The sequence below is a fragment of the Daldinia loculata genome (assembly GCF_022478755.1).
Source record: "Daldinia loculata strain CBS 113971 unplaced genomic scaffold F4817scaffold_16, whole genome shotgun sequence".
Taxonomy (NCBI): domain Eukaryota; kingdom Fungi; phylum Ascomycota; class Sordariomycetes; order Xylariales; family Hypoxylaceae; genus Daldinia; species Daldinia loculata.
This window is the reverse complement of record NW_026054870.1, coordinates 315735-337709: the sequence shown is the minus strand read 5'-3', so window position 1 is coordinate 337709 and position 21975 is coordinate 315735. Positions and strand designations below refer to the sequence as shown.

Here is a 21975-nt window from a genome sequence, read left to right as displayed (position 1 = left end):
TCGATTCTTCTGTGCCACTCGCTCCTGAGCAATGGCATCCTTTCCTAATACGAGTACATGGTAGTAAAGACAATGAACTTCTGAATAGGTATTAGGGGATATCTACAGTACAATTTCAGAACTAGAACACCTTGCCCCCCGGAAATGACTGATAACCTTGCCTAGACGCTTTGCATTCTCTCATCATACAATTATTCTTTTTAGTATCGGGAAATAGGTTCCCCTTTCATATCCATAACAGCGGGCCCCGGTGCTTCTGTCAGATGGTACATCGGCGGTTCTAACGGCATGGGTGTCTGACCCATCTGGTACGCGCTCGCTTCGGGTTGCGGCTCGGAGGACTGGAGGGCTGCTACCGCTGCGTATGCGGGAGGCTTGTCGCTTAATCCGTGTGCCGGTATTGGGGACAATGGAGATACGGCACTGGATGTGACCGATGGAGAATATGTAAGTGCCGGAGTTGGTAAAGCCAGACCAGACATCGACGAATTTGTCATTGATGGAGATGGGACATCTCCCGGATAAGGTGTACGTTGGAACCTGACATTATGCTCGGAGGGATTTTGGCTTCCGGGCATGGATCGGGTTGGCGGAGTTGGTAAATGTGTGCCCTGGGGAGAAAATTGATAGTTGCTCTCGAGCTCATCCTGTTTCCTGCGCTGCTCTAGTATACGCTGTCTCCTCCTAGGTCGGATACGGAGGAAATACCACACGGCCAGAAGGAATAAGAGTGCAATAAAAGCGCCTATTACAGCTCCTGCTATCATCCCACTGCCGTGATGCTTCTCGCCATCGTCATCGTCATTGTCATCGTTCTCCTTTCCCTTATCCTGGTCGCGAAGCTGGTCACAAAAGGGAAGGTAGGGCTCGCCGTTATTAGGATCACATCGTGGACCCCTAGAGACAACCACTCCCTTATGATTTATGTCGACTGAAGCGAGCCTTGCAGCAAGCGACTGAGAAATTTCGATAGGTCTTCTTGATTTAAGTGTCAACTCCCTTTCATCGGACCGTCTCGTTTGCGCTGTGTTGTCCGCGGTGACGCTGGCTGCGAGCGCCAGTAACATGTAAGGGAAATGCATAACGAGTGATGGGACGGGAATCGATGTCTGGAACCCAAAACTGACCACAAGGCAGATGAAGACTATAACACAACTAGGTTCATAAAGCTAAAGACTAGCTAGCCTATTACAAACGAAAGAGGATGTGAAGAGGGTAGTTGGCTAGGTACCTAAGCTAAGTGGGAAGAAAGGATAGCGGTCTATCTTGTTGGACATCCGAGCGCCGAAGGACTTTGCCAAGGGGTGTTTGTTCCAGCCACCAAAAGCCCCAAGAACCGCAGCTCGTTGCAGCAACTTCACGGGGTTTACTTCGTACTAGCTTATCCTGTTGAAAGGATTGATAGGGCGTACATATAACCAATTACGAGGGAACAGAAGCTGCACTGCCCCGATGGTGGAGGATGCGCGAATCAGCTCGTTCTAGTGACACGTCTTACACGGGGCTCCACATAAGAAATCGAGAATACTATAGCCCATAGCCCCGAAGTAGGATGGGGAACTGCTGCTGCGATTATTGCTTACGGTCTGGCAAGTTTGGTATGTAAAATAATTCCCCTATTGTTTCTCCCGGACGTGGGGCGGCGAAGGCCGGAACTGATGCCGAGACTCGCACTGGGTCGTGCATATCGGGGGCCGAGAACTTATGTCAATCTATAAATTGGTCTTCAAGTCCATTCTCAGTCTTATCAATATTAAGACAAGTCTATACTTTTAAGCAAGGCCCTAGTAAACCACACATGACTCGTTTAACCTAATGGGCAGGTCTAGGAGGTTAGATATTGCGGTCTTTATGCAAGCGGACGGCACTCCCTAGCCGACTTAGAGGTAAACGCGTGCACACCGTGGCTGAGACCTCGCACCGCAGCATCCGTAAGAAAAGGAGTTCTTATCTAATCCGTCGATAATCAATAACCGTCTACGGTTTAGATGTTGTGACGGTATCTTCCCTCGCGCTCATGGAGGGTAGGATCCTTTTAGGGTAGGATCCTTTTAGGGCGGCCAGGGTGCAGCAATAACAAGATATGCTTTTGACATTTCATATTGGTTTCTTCTTTAGCACTGTAGATCGTTTCCTCTTGACGTCGACCATCTGGCTTCCTTTAGGGCCAATAGCCCCCACGTCCGAGTGGAAGCCAAGAATGGCTGACAGTTTCCACCTTTTAGATGCCATGCCATGCCATGCCATGCACAAACACGCAGAACGATGTTCGTGAAAGGCTGTTTTTTTCTTGTTTTCATGACGCTCGCCCTCCTTGGTTACTCCGGATGAGAGTTTCTACTGGGCGCCAAGCACCGAATCAGGGCTTCGGTCAACCGTGTAATAAGTGCTGACAGTGCAGCTAAATCGATAGCGTGCGTTGGGCATCTAGAGAAATGGTAGGCCCATTAGGCATGGTGATAGACAATGCAGCGATGGTAAGAAGTCGGCCCCGACGAGACCGCCTCTTTTTTCATCAATAGCTTGAGTGCTACGAAACGTTATAAGGGCTTTATTTTAATTAATTGAACCACGAGGCTGGCCTGACACTAGACCCGAGGTCGTACCAAGCCACTCGATGGCAAGCGAGGAAATATGTAGCGATACCTACATCAAGCCGGCTTAAATGAGACCGGACATACGAACTCGCTGCGTTTTGAAACATCGTTCGGCCTCCCACATTTTTAATATGCAATACACTATGCCGATTATTGACCTCCTAGCGGGTTAGAAGTTTAATTCGAGATTGCACAGCCGGCGGCCCCATCAATGCTACTTGAAGTCCTTAAGAACCTCTCCATTAGGTACGAATTACATTTAAACATAACGACTCAACTAGACGCCTACCTAAATCATATACAAGAAAATATCAAGAATAGCTGATAAGGCTGTATGCAACAAGGTATAGGTATAGATAAGATGCCGGTACTTCAACAGACCTGCATATAAGCGAAGATCGCTGTGGCATCCGATATCGAGACAATATAAACATGTGATTGGTTCCCCGGCACGGCAGTGGTTAGATAGCCGTGTTTGCCAATTTATACTTATTTTTCTTGTTGGCCGCCTTTATTTAGACATGGATATACGTATACGCACCAAGAATATCACACTTGTGGAACGCCGCCATAGTGACACGATATTGGGGTTGACATCTACTGCACCCCTGAGATGAGACAATTATTGTCAAGAGAACTACTCCTATCAGAAAGGTATCCATCGGCCAACCTCGTGTCCTCGAACCTTTTCAACCCCTTACCATTTTTATTACTGGCAAAAGGCCAAACGTATGAGAGATGAGCCGTTGAGTATACAGCCAGTCTTTTAAGGGGTGGAAATAAAACTCATCCATTTCCAGGCGCTCTGTTATATATCCAGCTAAGCTAGGACCACTATTGGTTGTAGATGAACGGACCAAGCAATGTGCCCCCTATCCTAAGTGACCGTTGGGGATTTGAGCTTCCTTTCGTTTTCGTGGCTGGACTGGCCGCTAATTCCACCATCAATCCCGTCTAGAGATTGATTAGGTACCTAGGTAGTTATTCTTATTAATAAGTTTCTTCATGAGACTACATGGTTTATAGATAAATCGGCTAGGTTGATAATATAAAATTGTTTATTTTATAACTATCCGATATACATATCCAGGGTTTCATACTTTAGGTAAACAAGCGATCAAATACGTTCGTCTTTCTCTTAAATATATTATTCTAATACTATTTAATACTAGAACTTTGTAAATTACCTTGAACCCTTACAGACTTAAGAATGGAACTTAGTAACATCACTGAAAGGTTCAAAATCGTTCATTGCGGATAAATCATCTCATTGAGGTAAACTTGATAAGAATCATCTTCCAAAATCCCAACAAATCCCATTCCCATTCATCCAGCCATCTCTTCGTGCCACTCATTCAAAGCTATAGGAACCTAAACAATCAAGGACAGACCCCCCAATGATTCATGATATTATCGAGCTGGAGAGAAGCAATGGTAATTGACATAAAAATGAAATCATTTCAGGGTATTACCCTCTCCCGTCCCCTTTCTTACTTATCCCGCCCTATATATCCTCTATTAATTATAGCAATGCCATAGGGTATATTCACCGGGATCAGGCGGCATATCTATTAATTGATGACAACGGCGCTTATTTCTTCACAATAGTAGTTAGCATCACATATATCATCAAATTTCTTTCAGGTTACTCACCTGTCTTCTGAATGATAGCCTGGATTTGCGGAACAAGGGACTGGTCGATGAGGGATGAGATGTCAAAGCCGCCAATGCCACCGATGAGACCGAGGTCGAAAACATTGAGCTGGATGGAGCTAAGGTCGAAGTTGCTGAAGATACCGAGGCCGCCAAGCTGGGACAAGAGAGCAATCTGCTGCAGCTGGAGGAGCGCGTTGATATCAAAGCCGTTGTTGGCGAATAGCCCCTGGAAGTTACCAATGTTGAGGTTGTTGAAGGCAGCCAACTGAGCAAATGATTGCAAGTCGAATTGGTTAATAGCGAGCAGGTATTGAAGATCCTGGTTGGCAAAGCCGAAGTTGTTGAAGGCGCCAAGGTCGACAATAGCTCGCTTCTCAGGGGTAGTGATAGCAGTAGGAGCAGCGGTAGCGACAGCGGCGAGAGCGCTAACAAGGATAGTGGTGGCCTTCATATTGAATAGGTATAATGAGTGTTGAGAGATTAAAATATTAGTCAATATGAGCACAGCTGTGTGTATCAGTTAGCCTTTTTGCTAGTAGCAGGATCTATTTAAGATCACTTGATATTATCTGACTTACCTCGAAAGTTCTAATGAGTGTATATAAAGAATGAAGCGAACGAGCACAGCTATCGAATGTTAGTTGAGGCTGTCGAACCAGTTGAAAGAAGACTCAAAACTTACCTCTGAAAGAATGAATGAGAGAATGGATGAAGAGGTCTGAAGATGTCTTTAGATTGGTTGGTGGAGTAGCTAGAAAAAGAAACAGATCTGGATGAGATGAACATCATCTTATATATCAAATGGCATGCCATGTTGATCGGATGGCACGAGGGCTAGAAACAACGCCAAGCTTTTGAGGAGACAATAATAACTCGGAACATCGTCGAAGGAGGGTTCCGGCGCGTGTCAAGATGTAGAAAGGGTTGGGCGGATGTGCGAGTAGTAAAACAAGCCGAGCCTAGGAGGGAACATATCCGGAATGGAGACATTCGACAGCTCGTGGGAATGTCTTGGCAGAAATAACCATGAGAATACCTTGGTGACTGCATCCTTGCATGGACGCAAAGCTCAACAGCCGAAGGCCCCTGTCGCTCATTACATGCTAGACTCTACGAAGAAAAGAGGTTGTCTAACGGGGGAGCTGTGGGTGACATTGGTTATTCACGGAAGCCTTTTTGCCGGAAGCCAAAGCGTAGATCAGAAGTGTATCTCAAGAGTAATAGTAGTCTAATTAACCTTGGCTGGGACAAGATCCGACTATGCTAATCGTCTGCCATGTACTATATCATGAGATATACTTTTCTTACTACCGGATTTCCCCGCATGACCTGGTGACTCTTTGACGCCGTTACATTAAGCTGGTTTAACAACTCGCTTGATCGTCGTCAAGGATTGGCGATATCGTTTCCCGCAATTTTCGCTATCGAAAAAATATAGCACGGTTAGTAAAGCATCTCAATAATATAGTAGAGAAAGGAGTTTGCCTAAAATTATTACTCCCAATTACTTTTCGTGTGTACAAAAATTTGACATGGTTTGTATAACTAGCGGATGAGTTGAAGTTGAAAGACTATCGCCCAAGCGCTGTCAAGTTCTTGGCAGTCTTAACTAGGACAGGGGTTAAATGCAGGGTCTGCTTTGACTCTCAAGGTGCCGACTAGCCGGCAATACAGACCTGGGTTCGGGTTTTCAAGAAAGTACTTCTCGGACCTGCTATTCACTCTTCCGGATGGCGTATCGAGAAGTGACAATCCCATCATGATCAGGGTCATCCTAATGACAGGGCTATCAGCCAATCATAGAGTCATGTTACCCATTTTGACGTCTTGAAGACCCCAGATCCACAGGGGTCTCTGTCACTTCTCAAGAGATCTCCCGGCACGGCACTAAGGGAGCCTGGACCAGGTCTGTTCACCTATCAGTCTAGGGTCTCGATGCTACCCCGAGATCCCGTTCCTGGATATCGGATGTGTTACAGATACGACACACAGACCTAAGACTGTATACTTCTTACATATGCCATGTAACTATACGCCTTGGTCACGGCTACACTGGAACTTGACATATCCGAACTTGGTACAGAACACATGGTAATGTTTTAGGCGCAACAGTTGTGTTCATCTGATGATGTTGGGTCTAAACAAACTTGTTTCTTCGACTCACCTTATCCATGGGTTTCCGTGCTATCATGTCAAGTCCCATTGGGACGGATAGCTCCGTATTCGAGTTTGAAGATACATAAAAATATAACAAATAGAGTACGTACATAGAATGCAATTTTTCCTCTGGACGTATCTAGACTTATGTATAGAAAATCCCTATTTGCTACTTAGTTTATTCAGCTTTAGCTACAGGTAGTCTGTAAAACAGCCCATTCCAAACTATCTCATAGATAACTGACGAATAGAGATATCAGAAAAAAGGACACTGCAACTGTATGTCTTAACTAACCTAGGTATCTAGGTAGGTAGGTAATAATCTCTCTCAAGTTAAGCCACTCATTATACCTAGTTGGAAACAACTTTGGGTAGGGACACAGATACAATTAAAATTTCAGTAGATTCTAATTTACAAGTCTACCTACCTAATGGACTTATGATTCTGACCATAGCTAGACATAGTTTGACCTTGGACTTCGAACGATCCAGTTTTTCCTTGTAGTCATATGCTCTTAGTTACCATTGTTCTTGTTCCGACACTCCTTTCTAGCCACAATAGTGCGCTTGTTCTCACGGCTAGCTTGCTTGACAGATGCACTAACAGTACGTTTAATGATTTCTAGACGTCATTAGTAAATCGTTTCTACCAAGTCAGCTTTACTAGGAAGGGCTTACTAAGGTTAAAGTTGTTAAGGAGAATTTCCTGTCGAATGAGCTGCTCAATGGAGAATGAGTTGACGAGTCCAAGTTGTTGAAGCTGAGCAAGTTGCTGGAGTTGAAGGAGAAGCTGGATCTGGCTCCCGATACCAATGCTACCGATGCTACCGATGCTACCGATGTTAAAGTCGCAGATGCCTAGCGAGAGCATGAGATTTCCGATATTCTGCTCAAGATTGCCCTTAATATCATTCTCATTGGCGTTGTCGAGATTCTCCTCAAGGTCCTGATCATCATTCTGGTTGTCTTTTTCATTGTCGTCCTGATTTTTGTTCTCTTCGTCGGCATTTTGCTGATCATCAGCGCTCTCTTCATCGTTCGCATCATTGTTATCATTGTTCTGGTCGTTATTGTCTTCGGCATCATTCTCAGTGCCATCCTTGTTGTCTTCGCCTTGGTCAGAATTAACCACTTCGGTGCCGTTTCCAGCGGCAGTGCCATTAGTTGCTAGCCCGGAACTCAGCACGGCAACTGAGCCCTGATTTGCGGCGAGTCTTTCTACAGCAAGGATGCTGGGCAAGTAGGCAATCAATGCCAACGTGGTGAAAAGGGGACCGGCCGTAAACTTCATCTTATCGTTAGGTATGTATAAATATTATAATAAATATGCCGCTAGAAAGTTTCACATTAGCACATACTCTAGTTCTATAGCCAGAGCCAGAGGACGTACTTTCAAACGGGGTTAAAGACGGAAGAGAATCGAAAGAGCGCAGCTACTATTCGTCAGTTACGAGCTAAGAGATTCATGGTCTGTAAATACTATACCTCTGAAATATGCGGTATTAAGGAGTGTGGTGTTTGCGAGTTTTATTGAATGATAGGATAGTAAGATTTCTGAGTTGGAGAGTGCGTGGGTTATATCTTCACTCTCAAGTACCAATCGCTCCTATACTCCTATGACTCCCCTACGTCTTCATGTGAGAAGGCTCATGGGAACTTTAGCTTTGATGCCATGACCGAAACTTCATTTAGCTTGGCAGCAAATATTCTATTATCGCAAGTCAGTTAACATCAGATGTTACTTCATCAAGGAAGAGTAGGAGCATCACCGTGATCTCAAGACGAAGACGCCAAGCCTCCTGATCTACTCGGAAGGCATAGGTATTGTCAGTATTTTTCAGACTATGCCATATGCACATATAGAAACGCAGACTTCGGATGATGCTATCCGGGGTAGATTCTTAGGACGAGATAATCTTGCAGGATATCTTGAAAATTGTTTCATATTGTACCGATTCAATGGTAGGAGGTATACTGGACGAGGTTTGGATCGATTCGGATGACTGACAGGCCATCCCCATGCCAAGAACTATTCCTAGCCGGGCGCTATGCTTTCCGAGCTTCTGCCTCCCGTGTCTTAGGTACATATTAACATATTCTGATACCGCAAACCCGCATGATCGGCATTCCGAAGTATGACCCAATAGCTTGTCCGTATGGATTGTGCTAGGCCAAGGTGACTAAACCTTTCCTTTTAAAATCTAACTATTAATTATATAATACCTATTTCACACCTACTAAATCGACTCGATACGCTCGCTTGTCTATTTACATATTCCATCATGTGCATAGGGACATGTCGTGCCTTGATACATTAAGGCTTGGAGGATAGATAATAGCGAGACTATGAAAGGGCAAGAAAACTACCTAAGATGCGTTATGAATGTGATTTCTAGTAACCACATGTGTACCATCTTAGGGAGTTATCTTGACAGATACCTCCTTGTATTTGCCTTAGGTATATCTCTAGCAAACATGTATAGATGGATATGGATACCTAGGTAGGAATAATTTAACAACACCAGCCACTTTTCTAGAGGTGGGGGTCACAACTCATCGTAATCCAAAATATTGGTAAACTTGTTCATAATTTTTTCCTCGTCCTTTACTTAAACTGGAGGGGCCTTCCATCAACTGGTCTCTGAAACTATCTCTATGGTCTTGTGACTGGGACGGTTGCAAACAACCAGCTGTTCAAAGAGCTGGAAATTGTCCCCTCTGCAATAAACATCTATGTCGAACTCATCTGCGGGACGAATGGCACGAATGGCACGAATGTCCCAAGCCAGAGGCACGTATATCATTGCTCCAGAATATGCGAATCAGACCTAAGTAACCCATTGGGGCGGGTTGGCTATATCTTGATGGAAAAGATGGAAGGAAAACCTTTGGATTGGCAAGGGGCAAGCCCGTCGCAGAGAAAAAAAGTCATGCAGCAATTAGTCGACATATTTCTTGAGATCGAGAAGCACCCGTTCGATACGATGGGGTCAATAGTCCCAGCTAACGACCCAACAAGGTACGAGATACAGGGTATTGCTCACCATGAAGTGTATTGTGTAGGAACTACAGGGCCCCTGGGCCCTTTTCACTCTTCGCTAGAGGGAGCCGGCGCCCTTATCAAATTGTACCTTGCTATGATAGCAAGCGGCGAGATCGAGGCTACTTATCCGATAGATGTTTTCCTCATGCATCGCTTTCGTTCAGATCTTCTAAACGATATCGGGAAAAATGCTTCATCAGGGGGACCCTTTTTCTTGAAGCACCCTGACGATAAGGGCGACCACATCCTTGTGAACGAAGATTTCCACATCGTTGGAATGATAGATTGGGAGTGGTGGCAGACAGTTTCAAAAACCCTGACCTTATAACCTCCTATCCAGAGAAACACCAACATTAGCAATTATGTTGAGTTTACTATTAAATACCTATTTTACCGTGAACGACTTTAAGGAGCGTCTTCCTCGGAAGTTGTCACGAATAGATGGCATGTTTCTATACAGTTAAACGATTCTACCAGCTCATACAATCCCGCTATGGTATGTAAGTTATGTAACATCCATGATTCCACTATTGCTCCTAAGGAATACTGTTGCTAAACTGCCGGAACGTAAACGGTAAGTACAGTTTTATCTTTAACCTACCTAACTACCTAGTAAAGTTGCAACAATTGCCAGTTTAGTTACATATCTCCACATCCTCTGATGCACATCATTCGTCGCTCTCGCCAGGAACTCCGCCATTTACATAGATGAATTTCAGTGGATTCGACGGAGTTCGTATTATTCAAACGTCTGAGAAGGACATCTACTAAGCCATATTTCTAACGCTAGATACCTTATGATTGTGGGACATAACACGGTTAAAGACTAAACCACTCAATATCGATCTCCTCAGCCGTGAACCGGTTCACATCCGAGGCTGGGAATGGATCAAGCCCTGGCGAGTTGCCATTTTATAATGACTAATATAACCGGTCTCCGTTCTGAAAAATTGGCTGTTAAGATATAAGAAGAATTTGTGCTACCATCATGGCCTGCCATTTCGAATAACCCAACATTTCTGCTGGAGGGTGGTTTTGGGGTGTTCCAATGCCAAACATGGAGAAGGCTACCTTTTTGGCGAAAGGCCAGCTCCCTTGGTTGTCCAACAAAGGTATTGTTAAACTAAACTTGATCTTGCTTATATCCCTTATTTCAAGCTGTTCGTGCGGTTGCGATACTTCAATGATGAATGGTTTACAGTCATTAGACACATGGAAAGCATCTTTCAACAATCCAGGGGCTATCGAGCTTGGGCTGTAAGGGGCATCCATAATAACGTCCATCTCTAATGTTTATTGTGATTTACTAAGACCCCATAGTCTTAACGCTATCCAAAACGTGGGCCAGTTGATCTCTCTTCCATTTTGTGCCGCGAACTGCGACTTATACGGCCGTCGGAATGCTCTCGTCACTAGTGCCGCTATAGTTCTGCTCGGCGCTGCCCTCCAAGGTGGTGCGCAGAATACCGCAATGTTCATTGGGGCAAGAGGTGTCCTAGGATTCGGCTTAGCTTTGAACATCACAGCTGCACCACTCCTGATTATGGAGCTTGCATACTCTCCTCACGCCGCACCTCTAGTCAGTAGTATATATAACAGCCTATGGGGCCTGGGATCGCTGATGGCTGCTTGGATCATGTACGGTTCGTTTCGACTCAATAGTGACTGGGCATGGCGAATCCCCTCGCTTCTCCAAGGCATGACTAGTGCTATACAAATTGGGCTTTGCTTCTTGATTGAGGAATCACCACGCTGGCTCATGTCTGTTAATCGAACTCAGGAGGCCCACGACCTTATAATTAAGTACCATGCTAATGGCGACCCCAGCGACCCGATAGTCGCATTGGAACTCGAGGAAATTCGCATAGCCCTTCGTGTTGAATCTGAGAATAGGAGGTCAACCTCGTATCTGTCCTTTTTTTCAGACTCGTGGAAATCGACGGCGCTTTTTCATCGTCCTAGCAGTCGGCTTTTTCAGCCAATGGAGCGGAAACGGCATCATCTCATACTACCTCACGTTGATCCTCGACTCTATCGGCTATAAGACTCAAGAAATTCAAACCTTGATCAATGCCATGGTGACACTTTGGAGCTTAATTGTAGGCGTCGGATTTGCCTTGGTGGTAAATCGGTTTAGACGTCGTACGCTCTTCCTCGTCTCTACTGCGGGATGTTTGGATGTGTTATGCGATCTGGACGGGTCTAGAGGCGACGTATGAGAAGTCTGTAGATGCAGATGGCACTAATATTCAACCAATACGCGAATCCGGTCGGCATCGAAGCTTTGGGTTGGAAGTTCTACATCATCTACGATGTCTGGATCTTTATTGAGTTGATCGTTGTCTACTTCCTCTTTGTGGAGACAACAGGAAAGGCGAATTTGGAAGAGGTTGCAGCTATCTTGGACGGGGAGAGTGTAGAACCCCCGTTGGAAATAACCAACGAAGGCAAAACTGGGAACGCAGTCATAGCTGTAGCTAACACTCACTAGAAATAGTGATACCAATGGCATCTTTTCGATTATTATCTGGGTTTACCTGAGGTGTCTTGATTGTTACTTGCCCTGGGGAACGATTAAGCTAGAGTAAGTGTTAAAAAGGCAGGGAAACGAAATGGAGATATTAAAAGAGACAAGGAAGCTATAAGAAGGGGGAGGTGCTCATATAGACTTTATCAATGATATATACGCGATGCCATCATATGACTGCTTGTCTGGAGCATCCTATACCCTCCGCAAAATTTGTTAATATATTACGTTGGGAATGTTTCGTCGTGGCGCCAGCAGTTATAAGGATAGTGACTCTCCGGGCTTAGTCTCCATCGCCGTACCCGGCCGAGAGCCTTGCGGAGGTTGACATGGAACTCGACCGCGGATAGCTGGTGGATACGATGACGCCTAGCATGCGAAAAGACCTACCCTATAATGAGTAACGTACCCTGAGGTATACCATTAATCATCTCGAAGTAGTCGTCACTACTATGGGCAATACCCTAGAGTAGTTCCTAAGAAAAGCACATTCGTTCGAGCGTTGCAAAGGCTTAAAGGATAACCAACTAGGCTAGATTTGCCATGAAAGAAGACAGTGCGACTACATATGCGCCGGAGCCGGGCTTACTCGACCGCTTACCCTTAGCCTTGCGCTTATAACACCAGAGCTAGTGATATGAACTGCGTCCGTTGACACGCCCGTGTCGCAGATGTCGTGGAGAGTGAAGAATCATGATCTGTATTGTGGCTAGCACACAGTATTATATTCCGCCAGGGTTGCAGTATAGTGATAGAATGTACCCCTTATACGGATTTGTATCGCCATCGGGTATTGGTGCCAGTTAATGTTGGCGGAGTCGGGAGGTCCTTTATCTGCCTGGCCCTTGTCGGGTAGGGACTTGGACTTCGGCTTGGGGTCGATAACAGTTTGGTGTTGTGTGTATTTGAGGTCCCATTATGGTCCCATTATAAGAACATCGCGTGGGAAGGTTTCCTCCGGTCCAGCCATCCAGGTTATATACCTGTTACAGTAAGTCCCGAATCTTTCGAGCCTTTAAATCTTAAAGCTTTACATCGAAAATTGTGGTTTAGTAAGTTCTCGGCATATTAGGTGAACATTTCGGATTTCCTGACCTTGGCTTATCTTTGCCATTGAACGTAACCATGGTACTGTGAGAGTGGGACATCAAAGGGTCAAAGCCAATCCCAATACTCTTACCTACACTCGAGCCACTCTAACCCCACGTAATTCAAAAAGACCTCCCTTGTTATAATTAGAAACGGTTATCGAATACTGTCTACTGTCCTTAAAAGGTACCTACCCATGCTACACTACAAACGCTCGATATCTTCGTCGAGGGCGACTCCATGCGTACATGTAGATAGAAGATAGTTATGGTTTTGCCTAAACTCAAATGTGCAAGCAAGGGAGGTAATACATGAAACTCTAAGAACAGAGCGATCTAGCCCACCGGTACCACAAACGACATATCGCTATCGGGGTGCTCGGCCTTTACCTTCTTTGTCCGTTGGATTCGACTTCGTCCGTCTTCCAATCCGGCCTCTCCACGCTCACTCAATCTCAGAATATGGAAATGGCTTCCTGGAGCGTGCCCCTGAGAGAACAATATGCGCCGATTATCTCCTCGCCCTTGAACCCGTCAAGGCCCGAGGCATCGAAGCGACGTAGGCGGATATACTACGCCCAAGTCACCAGACGCGAACAGAGTCCGACACAGATATTGCTGCGTCGAAAGGCGAAAGTAGCATGGAGATTGACGTCTTCGAGGGACGATGGCATTACGAATCGCCCTCAAACGATACGCAATGCCACGGAGACCACGACGACTAAGCCAAAGGAGAACTATTATCCTATCGGAACTGTTGCGGAGTACTATTTACGGACGGATTTGGAATGCCATGACTTTGGCCTAGGCGTGGGCATGCGGAGGATGGATATGGAGAAGCAAGTATTTGCTGCTGGCGACTATCATGGGGGCTCGCTACCAGAAGCGTATCAGCTTTTGCACATGTTAACGACGTGGCGGTCAATAGCGACGATGGGGGTCTTGTGCATCGCTGGAGTTCTCTTGGCAATCCGCGTGGTCGGTATAGCTCAGGCTTGGCGAACGTGATAGTCATATCGTCATATATATTGCTCATGAGAGTGCTCTTTTTGAGAACTCCTGTCTGCTGCTCGGATACTATGGCAATGAGGAGCGAGGCCGGTTTATCTATCTGCCCCAACCAAATCCGGGTATCTCATTATCTATGAATTCGTGATCTTGTTATCATGAAATACCCTTTCGCCACCAGCTTCCCCGAGATCTATTTGCTTGAATTCCGGTACCATGTCATTTTGGCTTCTCCGTATCGGGCGGTTTGGACTTCTCTTCCTGTTCTTTTTGAATCGCTGTCTCGACTTGCCAAATCGCCCGTTCAAGTTCAACTTCGAGCTCCGGTATTTCTAGCGCCTTTACGAGCTGTCGCCTATTCTCTTGCGAAAGTAGCATTCGCTCCTCCGCAAATTCTTTGGAATTACCGGCAGTTGATTTGCTCGCTCTATCTGTGTCTGCTATTTGTTCTTTCGAAGCAAGAGGGTCAGGGAGGAGTGGAGCGTAGATCGAATCGAGTACTGGCGATGGGGATAAAGTTAAGAGATTCTTTTCGCAAAGGAACTGAATGTGTTTGCCGCCTGCAAGGGCTCGCCAATGCGACCAAGCTCGATACACCAGGTAAAAGAAAGGCAGGTTGGGGATCCTAATGGTATGTTGATTAGAAGACTGCAAAGGTACGATGTGCTACTGAGATAGGATAATACACTTACACCGGTACAAGAGCAAACGGTGCACTGATGGGCATTCCGATGAAGCACCACATCAACCTAGTTCTATGTAACGCTTCCCGTTCTGTCCCAAGGGTTCGAAGGACGTTTACCGCCTTTGTTGTAGGTATTACTGTTTCTGGGTAAATAAGATGGTTCTTGTCTTTTCCTAGCACTTCTTCTTCCCTCCGTCTAGTAGATAGAGGAGGTACCGATTTAAGGCCCCATTCCTCGAAAGGAATTCTTTTCAATAGGGAGTTACCATAGACCACAACTTTCTTCTGCCAACCATTCTCTTTTTTCTCCCAGTCAGACCAAAGCTGTGAAGCACGAACCGTAGCCTTGTCGACTAAGGTTTGCTTACTTTTTGGTAAGACTTGAACCTTCTGGCAATATAGCAGAGTTCGCCGGGTTGAGATAGGAAGGAGAAAGAATCTCATTATAGCGGGTGAGGGGAGGATATTGTATTGCGACGGGCTTGCGACAGAAACGGACGAGGATAGCGGCGAAATAAATTAGAATAAAGGTGTCGCAATGAAGCCTCGTTTACTTCATCTTTCTGTAGTCTTCGTGGAAATCATCGTGGCCACGTCAATAAGGTTTGCAAGCGGACTAGCAATGACGTTGAAAATGTAGATTTTAGACCCTTGTCGAATTCGGAGCAAGTTTCTACTTATGAGGCCCTGGACTTTTTAGGGTAGCAAATGAAGATTCTCTGGTGACGCATGTGCGCAGGGATAGGCTTTGTGGCTTGCATAATCTACGTAGTCGATTAGGTACATCTTACAGAGGTACATGTAATTAGACTTTTTGTAAAGCTAGATGTACCTAATATATTGGTAGTATGTAATTTTATAAAGATGTGGTGGTGTAACAGTATATGAATTTGTATCTTATGAAAATTGTGTGAGATTTAATATTAAATTTATAGTGATACAAAAATTGGATGAAAAGGGAGAAAATAATAATAGAATACTCCCTGTTGTGAACTTCATGATTAGGTATAAACTTACCTAAGGAAAAAGGAAGCCAAGAAACGGGCATGTACCTGTGGCTAGGACGATATAGCCCCACGGTCGGATATATGTTAGGTGTCTAACGTAATCCGTATTGTAAATCGTGCTCCACAGTGAGACGAAATCGATCCATCCCTGCGATTATACTCTACATCCCTGGTAAGTCTCCCCGGACAACGCGGTCCCTTGCTGTTGTACCTAGAGCTGACTTAATTTATTAAAAAGCTATCGCAACTTTTTGTCATTTGACTTCTCAGCTGCTCCTTATCTCATCTACACACAAAAAGACCGCGTTTGTCGTGTAACCATATTATATTTCCTTTTTTTTCTTTTCTTCTTTCCGTCTTCGATGTATGTAACGACAAGTTGGCATTGTCTATTGTTCATGGAATGGTTTTTGGAACTATCTATTTTAAGTTATACTTACATACCAACCTCCTTACTTACTTTATCTACCTAATCTAACTTAGTCGCGTTAAATCGAAGCCTTGCTTTGTCCTCGCTCGTCTTATGGTTATGCGCTTTGCGCTTTTCTCCACTCCCGACATTTGCGCCCATACATAGTATGTCGAAAGTTTGATGGAAGCTGGCGCCTACAGAAACTCATATATACCATACACACACCCGGCGCTATATCTGTACCTTTGGAGCGGTTCTTTTTCTACTCAACACGCTAATCAGTCACCCCACCTCTTCCACGTCCTGACGACGCAAGCTACCTAATGTATGTGAGAGGATGACTAGCAATTTTGTCTGCTTATTCGACTATCGCCGCCCTACTTCGCCTTTATCCTTAGATTTTCGCATCCCTATGCCTCTACTACACCGAGCATTGCGATGACCCGAAATCCTTTGCGGAGCACCGTGCCCGCTTGGGTGGAGTTGTATGATGAGCACGCTCATGGGCCGAGAAAGGACAAACACATTAATCCTCCTCCGCCAAGTGTCCGCCCGGAACAGAATAAAGGAAACCACTTAAAACGAAGGGTATCAAAGGATGGTTATGTTGACTGGGTCGACGAAAAACACGATCATGTATCTAAACTCCCCGTGTTTTTGAGGAAACGAGCCGACAGGCCAGGGCGACGATGGGATCATTTGCGCACGGCAGAGCCAGTTATTATGGGGCTCGGCTATCGAGCACCTAATGAAGATCCTTACGAGAGATGGCGGGGTTTTATCCATTCGTCTTCCTATGGACGAAATCCCGACGACGAGTACGAAGTGGTACCGTATGACGTCCTCGAACAACAAATGCCAGGTCTCGACCAGCCCGTACGAAGCCCGCTTCATCCGTTAGATCCCAAGACCAAGAGAAAATCTAGAAAGGATACTTGGGGGATGAAGATCTCGAATTTTGTACTGCGGCATCCAATAGCGCCGCTTATATTCCGTCTAATCGTTTTGATCACCACCATCGCAGCTCTTGCTGTAGCAACAAATATCTTCCAAAAAGAGAAGAGCCCAGAAACCCCCGACGACAATACCCCAGAGACTTCGCAAGCGATTGTAGCTATAGTCATTGACGCGATAGCTATTCCTTACATTTTATATATGACTTGGGACGAATATACAGGGAAACCCTTAGGACTTAGAGCACCAGCGCAGAAGATATCGCTAACGCTCTTGGACCTCGTTTTCATCGTGTTGAAATCTGCTAGCACGGCACTGGCTTTCGAAGCGTTGGTGTATCATAGTGGGGACGGTCTGTCGACAGTTCCTGAATGGGCAGCAATGGAGAGACTGTCTTTGCATTTGGCCAGGGGTCTTGCGGCGTTGACGCTGGTAGGGTTGATCGCCTGGATTCTGAATTTCACTATTAATGTTTTCAGATTGGCGGAGAAACTCGGCGGGATAGATAACGTAAATGAAAAATGAGTTAGGTAAATAGCTTATAAGGATAGCGTATAAGGAGATAAATATACCCCAAGATGATAACGTCAATATCATTTACGCTGATGGTTCTACAGAACATTAGCGGAATGGGTGAGAACAACTATTCGCAATACTTGACCTTAGGTGAGGTACCTAGGTACCTAACAGACCTTTAATGTGTTTGTGTTTAGGTGACTTCAATTGTCTTCGATCAAATGTCGGGCAGGCATTGTTCCTTATATGCTACCTCAGATGGCAGGCACACAACAGATGGGAAGCAATATCCTGTACTATGTAGGTACAAAGCTAAGGTGACGTGGAGGGGCAGGAGTAAGGATATTTTACGTAGGTACCTACGTACCTACCCTGCGCGTTAGGTAAGTCGAGGTGGGGGCGGAGACTAGCAACCAGTCGGCGCTAAACGGTTTCTGGTCGATGCGGGTCGGTTTGGCAGCCTTGGGGGACCGCGGTCATTTGCGGTGTCTGCCTTATTACAATTAGTGATGCGGCAACCTGAAATCAACTCCATCTGTTAATTCTCACTTGTAGCAGCTGTGACATCGATTTTCAACTTCTTTTGATTTCCGTTTCGGTTTCGATTCACTTTTTTTTTTAACTGTTAGTTCCTTTTAACACATTGTTTTACTTTCAAAATCATTGCGTCGCTAATTGTCCACCGAACAGTGAGCCTTGCTAGACTAAGGTCACGAGTCTGGAAGATTCACCACCTCAAAGACAATGTATGTACATTGTTTGTCTTGGTGTTCTCTATTTCCCCTAGCATCCATACCATATAAAACTTTCCAGACCCTCGCACCGAATTTGTTTCGCCACTATCTATAGAATCTATAGAATATTCGCGTGCCCTTTACACGACTGATTACCTACATCACTTTGATTGTCTTGTCTATTGCTGACTGAGTTTTGACATTCGCCCGTCTAGAGACCCGACTCCCATCTTCATACCCGAAAGCCATCTGCCTGTCTGTCTATAGTCCTCGTCTGGCACCCTCCTTGGGGGATATCTCTTCCGACATCTTATCACCATGTCCTTAACCGCGGCACGACCTATGCCCTCGGCGCCGAACCGAGAGGACATCGGCCAGACATGGGAGTACCTTCAGAGTGGTATTTCCAAGATTATGATTAATCTACAGGAAGGAATGGATATGGCCACTGTAAGTCTTAGGTATTGCTCGCATGGTTTTTTTTGCTAACATCTTCAATAGTACATGGGCATTTATACGTGAGTCTTTCAGTCTTGTTATCTAATTGCACGTATGCTAACGCGAGACAGGGCGGTTCATAACTTTTGTACATCACAGAAAGCTGTCGGTTTAGGTAGTTCCAGTGCCGTAGGACAGGCTCACAGAGGAGGTAACGACATTCCATCCCGAAATCCACAATCTCCCACTAACTTGAGCGAAGCGCATCTCCTCGGCGAGGACCTCTACAAGAAATTGAAGGAATACCTGAACAACCACCTCAATGGACTATACGAACAATCCAAGGGACATGCTGACGAGGCCTTACTGGCATTCTATATCAGAGAATGGAATAGATATACGGTCGCCGCCAAGTACATCCACCACTTGTTTCGATATCTCAACCGGCACTGGGTCAAGCGAGAGATGGACGAGGGAAAGAAGAATACGTACGACGTTTACACTCTACATCTATACCAGTGGCGCACCGAATTCTTTACACTCGTTAACAAGAAGGTTATGGATGCGGTACTCATGCTGGTGGAGAAGCAGAGGAATGGTGAGACAATTGAGCATAGGCAGATCAAGCAGGTTGTCGATTCCTTCGTATCCCTCGGTCTTGATGAGCACGATGCAACTAAGTCGACTCTTGACACCTACAGATTTCATTTCGAGAAGCCGTTCCTTGCGGCGACGGAGGAATTCTACAAGGCTGAATCTAAGCAATTTGTTGCCGAGAACAGCGTTGTAGAATATATGAAGAAGGCCGAGGCCCGATTAGCTGAAGAGGAAGAGCGTGTGCGCATGTACCTCCACAACGACATAGCGCTACCGTTGAAGAAGACATGCAACAAAGCCTTGATCGCTGACCATTCCGCAATGCTAAGGGATGAGTTCCAAGTTCTCCTCGACAACGACCGAGAGGAAGACATGGCCCGTATGTACAATCTTCTCTCTAGGATTCCGGATGGGCTAGAGCCACTACGAACGAAGTTCGAGGCTCACGTTCGCAACGCGGGCCTTAACGCGGTTGCAAAGGTTGCTTCGGATGCCGAGAAACTTGAGCCCAAGGTCTACGTGGAAGCTTTGCTTGAGACACATACCCGATATCAAGGTTTGGTGAAGCGCGCATTTGCCGATGAGCCGGAGTTCACAAGGTCTTTGGACAATGCCTGCAGAGAGTTTGTGAACCGCAACGAGATCTGCAAGGCAGGGAGCAGCAAGTCTCCCGAACTTCTCGCCAAGTATACCGATGTGTTACTGAGAAAGAGTGGGGCTGGCGTGGAAGAGGCTGAACTCGATGCTACTCTGACGCAAATCATGACCGTTTTCAAGTACATTGAGGACAAGGATGTATTCCAGAAGTTCTACTCGAGAATGTTAGCCAGACGTCTGGTGCACAGCAATTCCTCATCTGATGACGCTGAAACAAGCATGATAAGTAAGCTCAAGGAAGCATGCGGTTTCGAATATACAAATAAACTGCAGCGCATGTTCCAGGATATGCAAATCTCCAAGGATCTCAACACCGGATTCCGAGAGCATACCAAGGGCCTGCAATCAGAGAAGCAACCACTCGACTCTTCGTACTCGATCCTGGGAACCAGTTTTTGGCCTCTGACCCCCCCTAATACGACGTTCAACCCGCCAGCCGAGATTCAAACCGACATTGATCGATTCACACTCTTCTACAAGAACAAACACGAAGGTCGTAAGTTAAGCTGGCTATGGCAACTCTGCAAAGGAGAGCTCAAGACCGGCTACTGTAGGCAATCAAAGACGCCCTATACTTTTCAAGTGAGCGTTTATCAGATGGCTATTCTTCTGCAATTCAATTCGAAGGATGCCCACTCGTACGATGATATCGCATCGGTTACCCAGCTGACTAGCGAGGTTCTGGATCCTGCCCTCGGTATCCTTCTCAAGGCCAAAGTTCTTCTTATGAAGCCTGACGGCGAGAAGCCTGGTCCCGGAAAGATGTTCCATCTTAACTATGATTTCAAGAGCAAGAAGATCCGTGTCAACCTTAACGTTGGCACCAAGACGGAACAGAAGCAGGAGGAGGCCGACACCAACAAGACGATTGAGGATGACCGTCAAATGGTCTTACAAGTAAGTATTCACATAACCTTTTTTTCCCTTTCCCTCTTTCGCCTCTCGCCTTTCCCCTTTCCCCTTTTAAATCCTCCGGGTTCTCCAGTAATAGTACTACTATCTTTGTCGAGGTGCTAATCAATATTATAGTCTGCTATTGTCCGAATCATGAAGGCACGAAAGAAGATGAAGCACAACCTACTAATTACCGAGTGTATTACTCAGATCAGGTCACGCTTTGTGCCTAAGGTTGGTGATATCAAGAAGTGCATCGAGATCCTTCTTGACAAGGAATACTTGGAGCGTTTGGAAGATGACGATCTCGGTTATCTCGCTTAAGACAGACATGAGCCCTTAGTCTGTAGCATAATTGCATTATACTCAGGCATATTCCCCCCGTATTCTTTCTCCTGGCATCCGTCGACGGCGGCGGCGGCGGCGGCGGCGGCGGCGGTTATATTCCTCATGACACATTGCGACGGTGGTGTAATAACGAAAGCCCGGAGGTTGGCTCTCCAAACGGACACTCGGAAGGCGCTTTTTTATTTTTCTTCCTGGTTCTTGGTTGGTGGGCTATCTGACGCGAGGCGGTTTTCGGAACGATCAACTAGACTTTATTACGCGTTTGACGAGGCCCCGAGTTACTACAGAATGCGACGACAAGCTGGGCACTTCCCACAATACGTTTGACGGAGAGACCAGATTTGGCACGAGGAGAAGAGGGCTGTGTCGTGTACAGAACGGAAACGCCTCGCTTATAGCACCGCGGCTAGCTAGCTGCTCCTTGCTTCCCCCCTCCTCCTCCTATTTTCCTACATATACCTAGGCTTAGGTAGCTAGGCCGAACCCCGGGTCGTCGTGATGAGTGCTAGTGATGATACCTCAGGCGTCCCGAGCAGCTCCTGCTATACCATCTGGGTCTGTGTCTAGGTGGAACCGCAAACCCCATAGATACGAATAAATACTCTACATCTACGTGCGCTAGTGTTTGTGTTGTGAAAATGATGTCTACTTTACTTC

General features: G+C 45.9%; 11 protein-coding genes across 11 annotated transcripts; 6 read left to right on the top strand and 5 right to left on the bottom strand.

The window, feature by feature from the left end:
- Positions 1-147: 147 nt before the first annotated feature.
- On the bottom strand, positions 148-1256 carry F4817DRAFT_61772 (uncharacterized protein). The gene is made up of 2 exons (XM_049307692.1): positions 1232-1256; positions 148-1176 (listed from the first exon to the last, which is right to left on the bottom strand). The coding sequence occupies exon 2, from the start codon at positions 1080-1082 to the stop codon at positions 201-203; it is 882 nt and encodes a 293-aa protein (XP_049160389.1). The 5' UTR covers positions 1083-1176; positions 1232-1256; the 3' UTR covers positions 148-200.
- Positions 1257-4168: 2912 nt separating this feature from the next.
- F4817DRAFT_314613 (uncharacterized protein) lies at positions 4169-4704 on the bottom strand (the record flags this gene model as incomplete). Its single annotated transcript, XM_049300430.1, has 2 exons — positions 4169-4194; positions 4251-4704. 2 exons carry the CDS (start codon positions 4702-4704, stop codon positions 4169-4171), a joined length of 480 nt encoding a protein of 159 aa, XP_049160388.1.
- A 1753-nt stretch (positions 4705-6457) lies between these two features.
- On the bottom strand, positions 6458-8450 carry F4817DRAFT_333616 (uncharacterized protein). The gene is made up of 4 exons (XM_049302780.1): positions 7896-8450; positions 7801-7843; positions 7089-7742; positions 6458-7032 (listed from the first exon to the last, which is right to left on the bottom strand). Exons 3-4 carry the CDS (start codon positions 7699-7701, stop codon positions 6926-6928), a joined length of 720 nt encoding a protein of 239 aa, XP_049160387.1. The 5' UTR covers positions 7702-7742; positions 7801-7843; positions 7896-8450; the 3' UTR covers positions 6458-6925.
- A 525-nt stretch (positions 8451-8975) lies between these two features.
- On the top strand, positions 8976-10182 carry F4817DRAFT_333615 (uncharacterized protein). The gene has a single exon (XM_049302779.1). It carries the CDS (start codon positions 9275-9277, stop codon positions 9779-9781), a length of 507 nt encoding a protein of 168 aa, XP_049160386.1. The 5' UTR covers positions 8976-9274; the 3' UTR covers positions 9782-10182.
- Positions 10183-10225: 43 nt separating this feature from the next.
- F4817DRAFT_333613 (uncharacterized protein) lies at positions 10226-11996 on the top strand. Its single transcript, XM_049302778.1, has 2 exons — positions 10226-10710; positions 10774-11996. Exons 1-2 carry the CDS (start codon positions 10502-10504, stop codon positions 11495-11497), a joined length of 933 nt encoding a protein of 310 aa, XP_049160385.1. The 5' UTR covers positions 10226-10501; the 3' UTR covers positions 11498-11996.
- On the bottom strand, positions 11597-11996 carry F4817DRAFT_61412 (uncharacterized protein). Its single transcript, XM_049307691.1, has one exon. The coding sequence runs from the start codon at positions 11963-11965 to the stop codon at positions 11696-11698; it is 270 nt and encodes an 89-aa protein (XP_049160384.1). The 5' UTR covers positions 11966-11996; the 3' UTR covers positions 11597-11695.
- A 1540-nt stretch (positions 11997-13536) lies between these two features.
- On the top strand, positions 13537-14076 carry F4817DRAFT_314609 (uncharacterized protein; the record flags this gene model as incomplete). The annotated part of the gene is made up of 1 exon (XM_049300429.1): positions 13537-14076. One exon carries the CDS (start codon positions 13537-13539, stop codon positions 14074-14076), a length of 540 nt encoding a protein of 179 aa, XP_049160383.1.
- A 79-nt stretch (positions 14077-14155) lies between these two features.
- Positions 14156-15205, bottom strand: F4817DRAFT_364274 (mitochondrial K+-H+ exchange-related-domain-containing protein; the record flags this gene model as incomplete). Its single annotated transcript, XM_049306731.1, has 2 exons — positions 14156-14701; positions 14769-15205. The coding sequence occupies 2 exons, from the start codon at positions 15203-15205 to the stop codon at positions 14296-14298; spliced, it is 843 nt and encodes a 280-aa protein (XP_049160382.1). The 3' UTR covers positions 14156-14295.
- A 696-nt stretch (positions 15206-15901) lies between these two features.
- Positions 15902-16538, top strand: F4817DRAFT_61352 (uncharacterized protein). The gene is made up of 3 exons (XM_049307690.1): positions 15902-15940; positions 16007-16197; positions 16268-16538. Exons 2-3 carry the CDS (start codon positions 16131-16133, stop codon positions 16456-16458), a joined length of 258 nt encoding a protein of 85 aa, XP_049160381.1. The 5' UTR covers positions 15902-15940; positions 16007-16130; the 3' UTR covers positions 16459-16538.
- Positions 15928-17949, top strand: F4817DRAFT_333606 (uncharacterized protein). Its single transcript, XM_049302777.1, has 2 exons — positions 15928-17745; positions 17796-17949. Exon 1 carries the CDS (start codon positions 16619-16621, stop codon positions 17657-17659), a length of 1041 nt encoding a protein of 346 aa, XP_049160380.1. The 5' UTR covers positions 15928-16618; the 3' UTR covers positions 17660-17745; positions 17796-17949.
- A 176-nt stretch (positions 17950-18125) lies between these two features.
- Positions 18126-21975, top strand: F4817DRAFT_61263 (Cullin-domain-containing protein). Its single transcript, XM_049307687.1, has 5 exons — positions 18126-18834; positions 18886-18902; positions 18954-19033; positions 19085-20973; positions 21106-21975. The coding sequence occupies exons 1-5, from the start codon at positions 18703-18705 to the stop codon at positions 21292-21294; spliced, it is 2307 nt and encodes a 768-aa protein (XP_049160379.1). The 5' UTR covers positions 18126-18702; the 3' UTR covers positions 21295-21975.

Coding starts and splice junctions, on each gene's coding strand:
- F4817DRAFT_61772 (XM_049307692.1), bottom strand. CDS start 1,082: ATGCATTTCCCTTACATGTTACTGGCGCTCGCAGCCAGCGTCACCGCG.
- F4817DRAFT_333616 (XM_049302780.1), bottom strand. CDS start 7,701: ATGAAGTTTACGGCCGGTCCCCTTTTCACCACGTTGGCATTGATTGCC. Junction 7,033..7,088: donor CCTTAACAACTTTAACCTTA/GTAAGCCCTTCC, acceptor AATGACGTCTAG/AAATCATTAAACGTACTGTT.
- F4817DRAFT_333615 (XM_049302779.1), top strand. CDS start 9,275: ATGGAAAAGATGGAAGGAAAACCTTTGGATTGGCAAGGGGCAAGCCCG.
- F4817DRAFT_333613 (XM_049302778.1), top strand. CDS start 10,502: ATGCCAAACATGGAGAAGGCTACCTTTTTGGCGAAAGGCCAGCTCCCT. Junction 10,711..10,773: donor GGGGCTATCGAGCTTGGGCT/GTAAGGGGCATC, acceptor AAGACCCCATAG/TCTTAACGCTATCCAAAACG.
- F4817DRAFT_61412 (XM_049307691.1), bottom strand. CDS start 11,965: ATGCCATTGGTATCACTATTTCTAGTGAGTGTTAGCTACAGCTATGAC.
- F4817DRAFT_61352 (XM_049307690.1), top strand. CDS start 16,131: ATGTATGTAACGACAAGTTGGCATTGTCTATTGTTCATGGAATGGTTT. Junction 16,198..16,267: donor TTTGGAACTATCTATTTTAA/GTTATACTTACA, acceptor GTTAAATCGAAG/CCTTGCTTTGTCCTCGCTCG.
- F4817DRAFT_333606 (XM_049302777.1), top strand. CDS start 16,619: ATGACCCGAAATCCTTTGCGGAGCACCGTGCCCGCTTGGGTGGAGTTG.
- F4817DRAFT_61263 (XM_049307687.1), top strand. CDS start 18,703: ATGTCCTTAACCGCGGCACGACCTATGCCCTCGGCGCCGAACCGAGAG. Junction 19,034..19,084: donor AGGACAGGCTCACAGAGGAG/GTAACGACATTC, acceptor ACTTGAGCGAAG/CGCATCTCCTCGGCGAGGAC. Junction 20,974..21,105: donor ACCGTCAAATGGTCTTACAA/GTAAGTATTCAC, acceptor TCAATATTATAG/TCTGCTATTGTCCGAATCAT.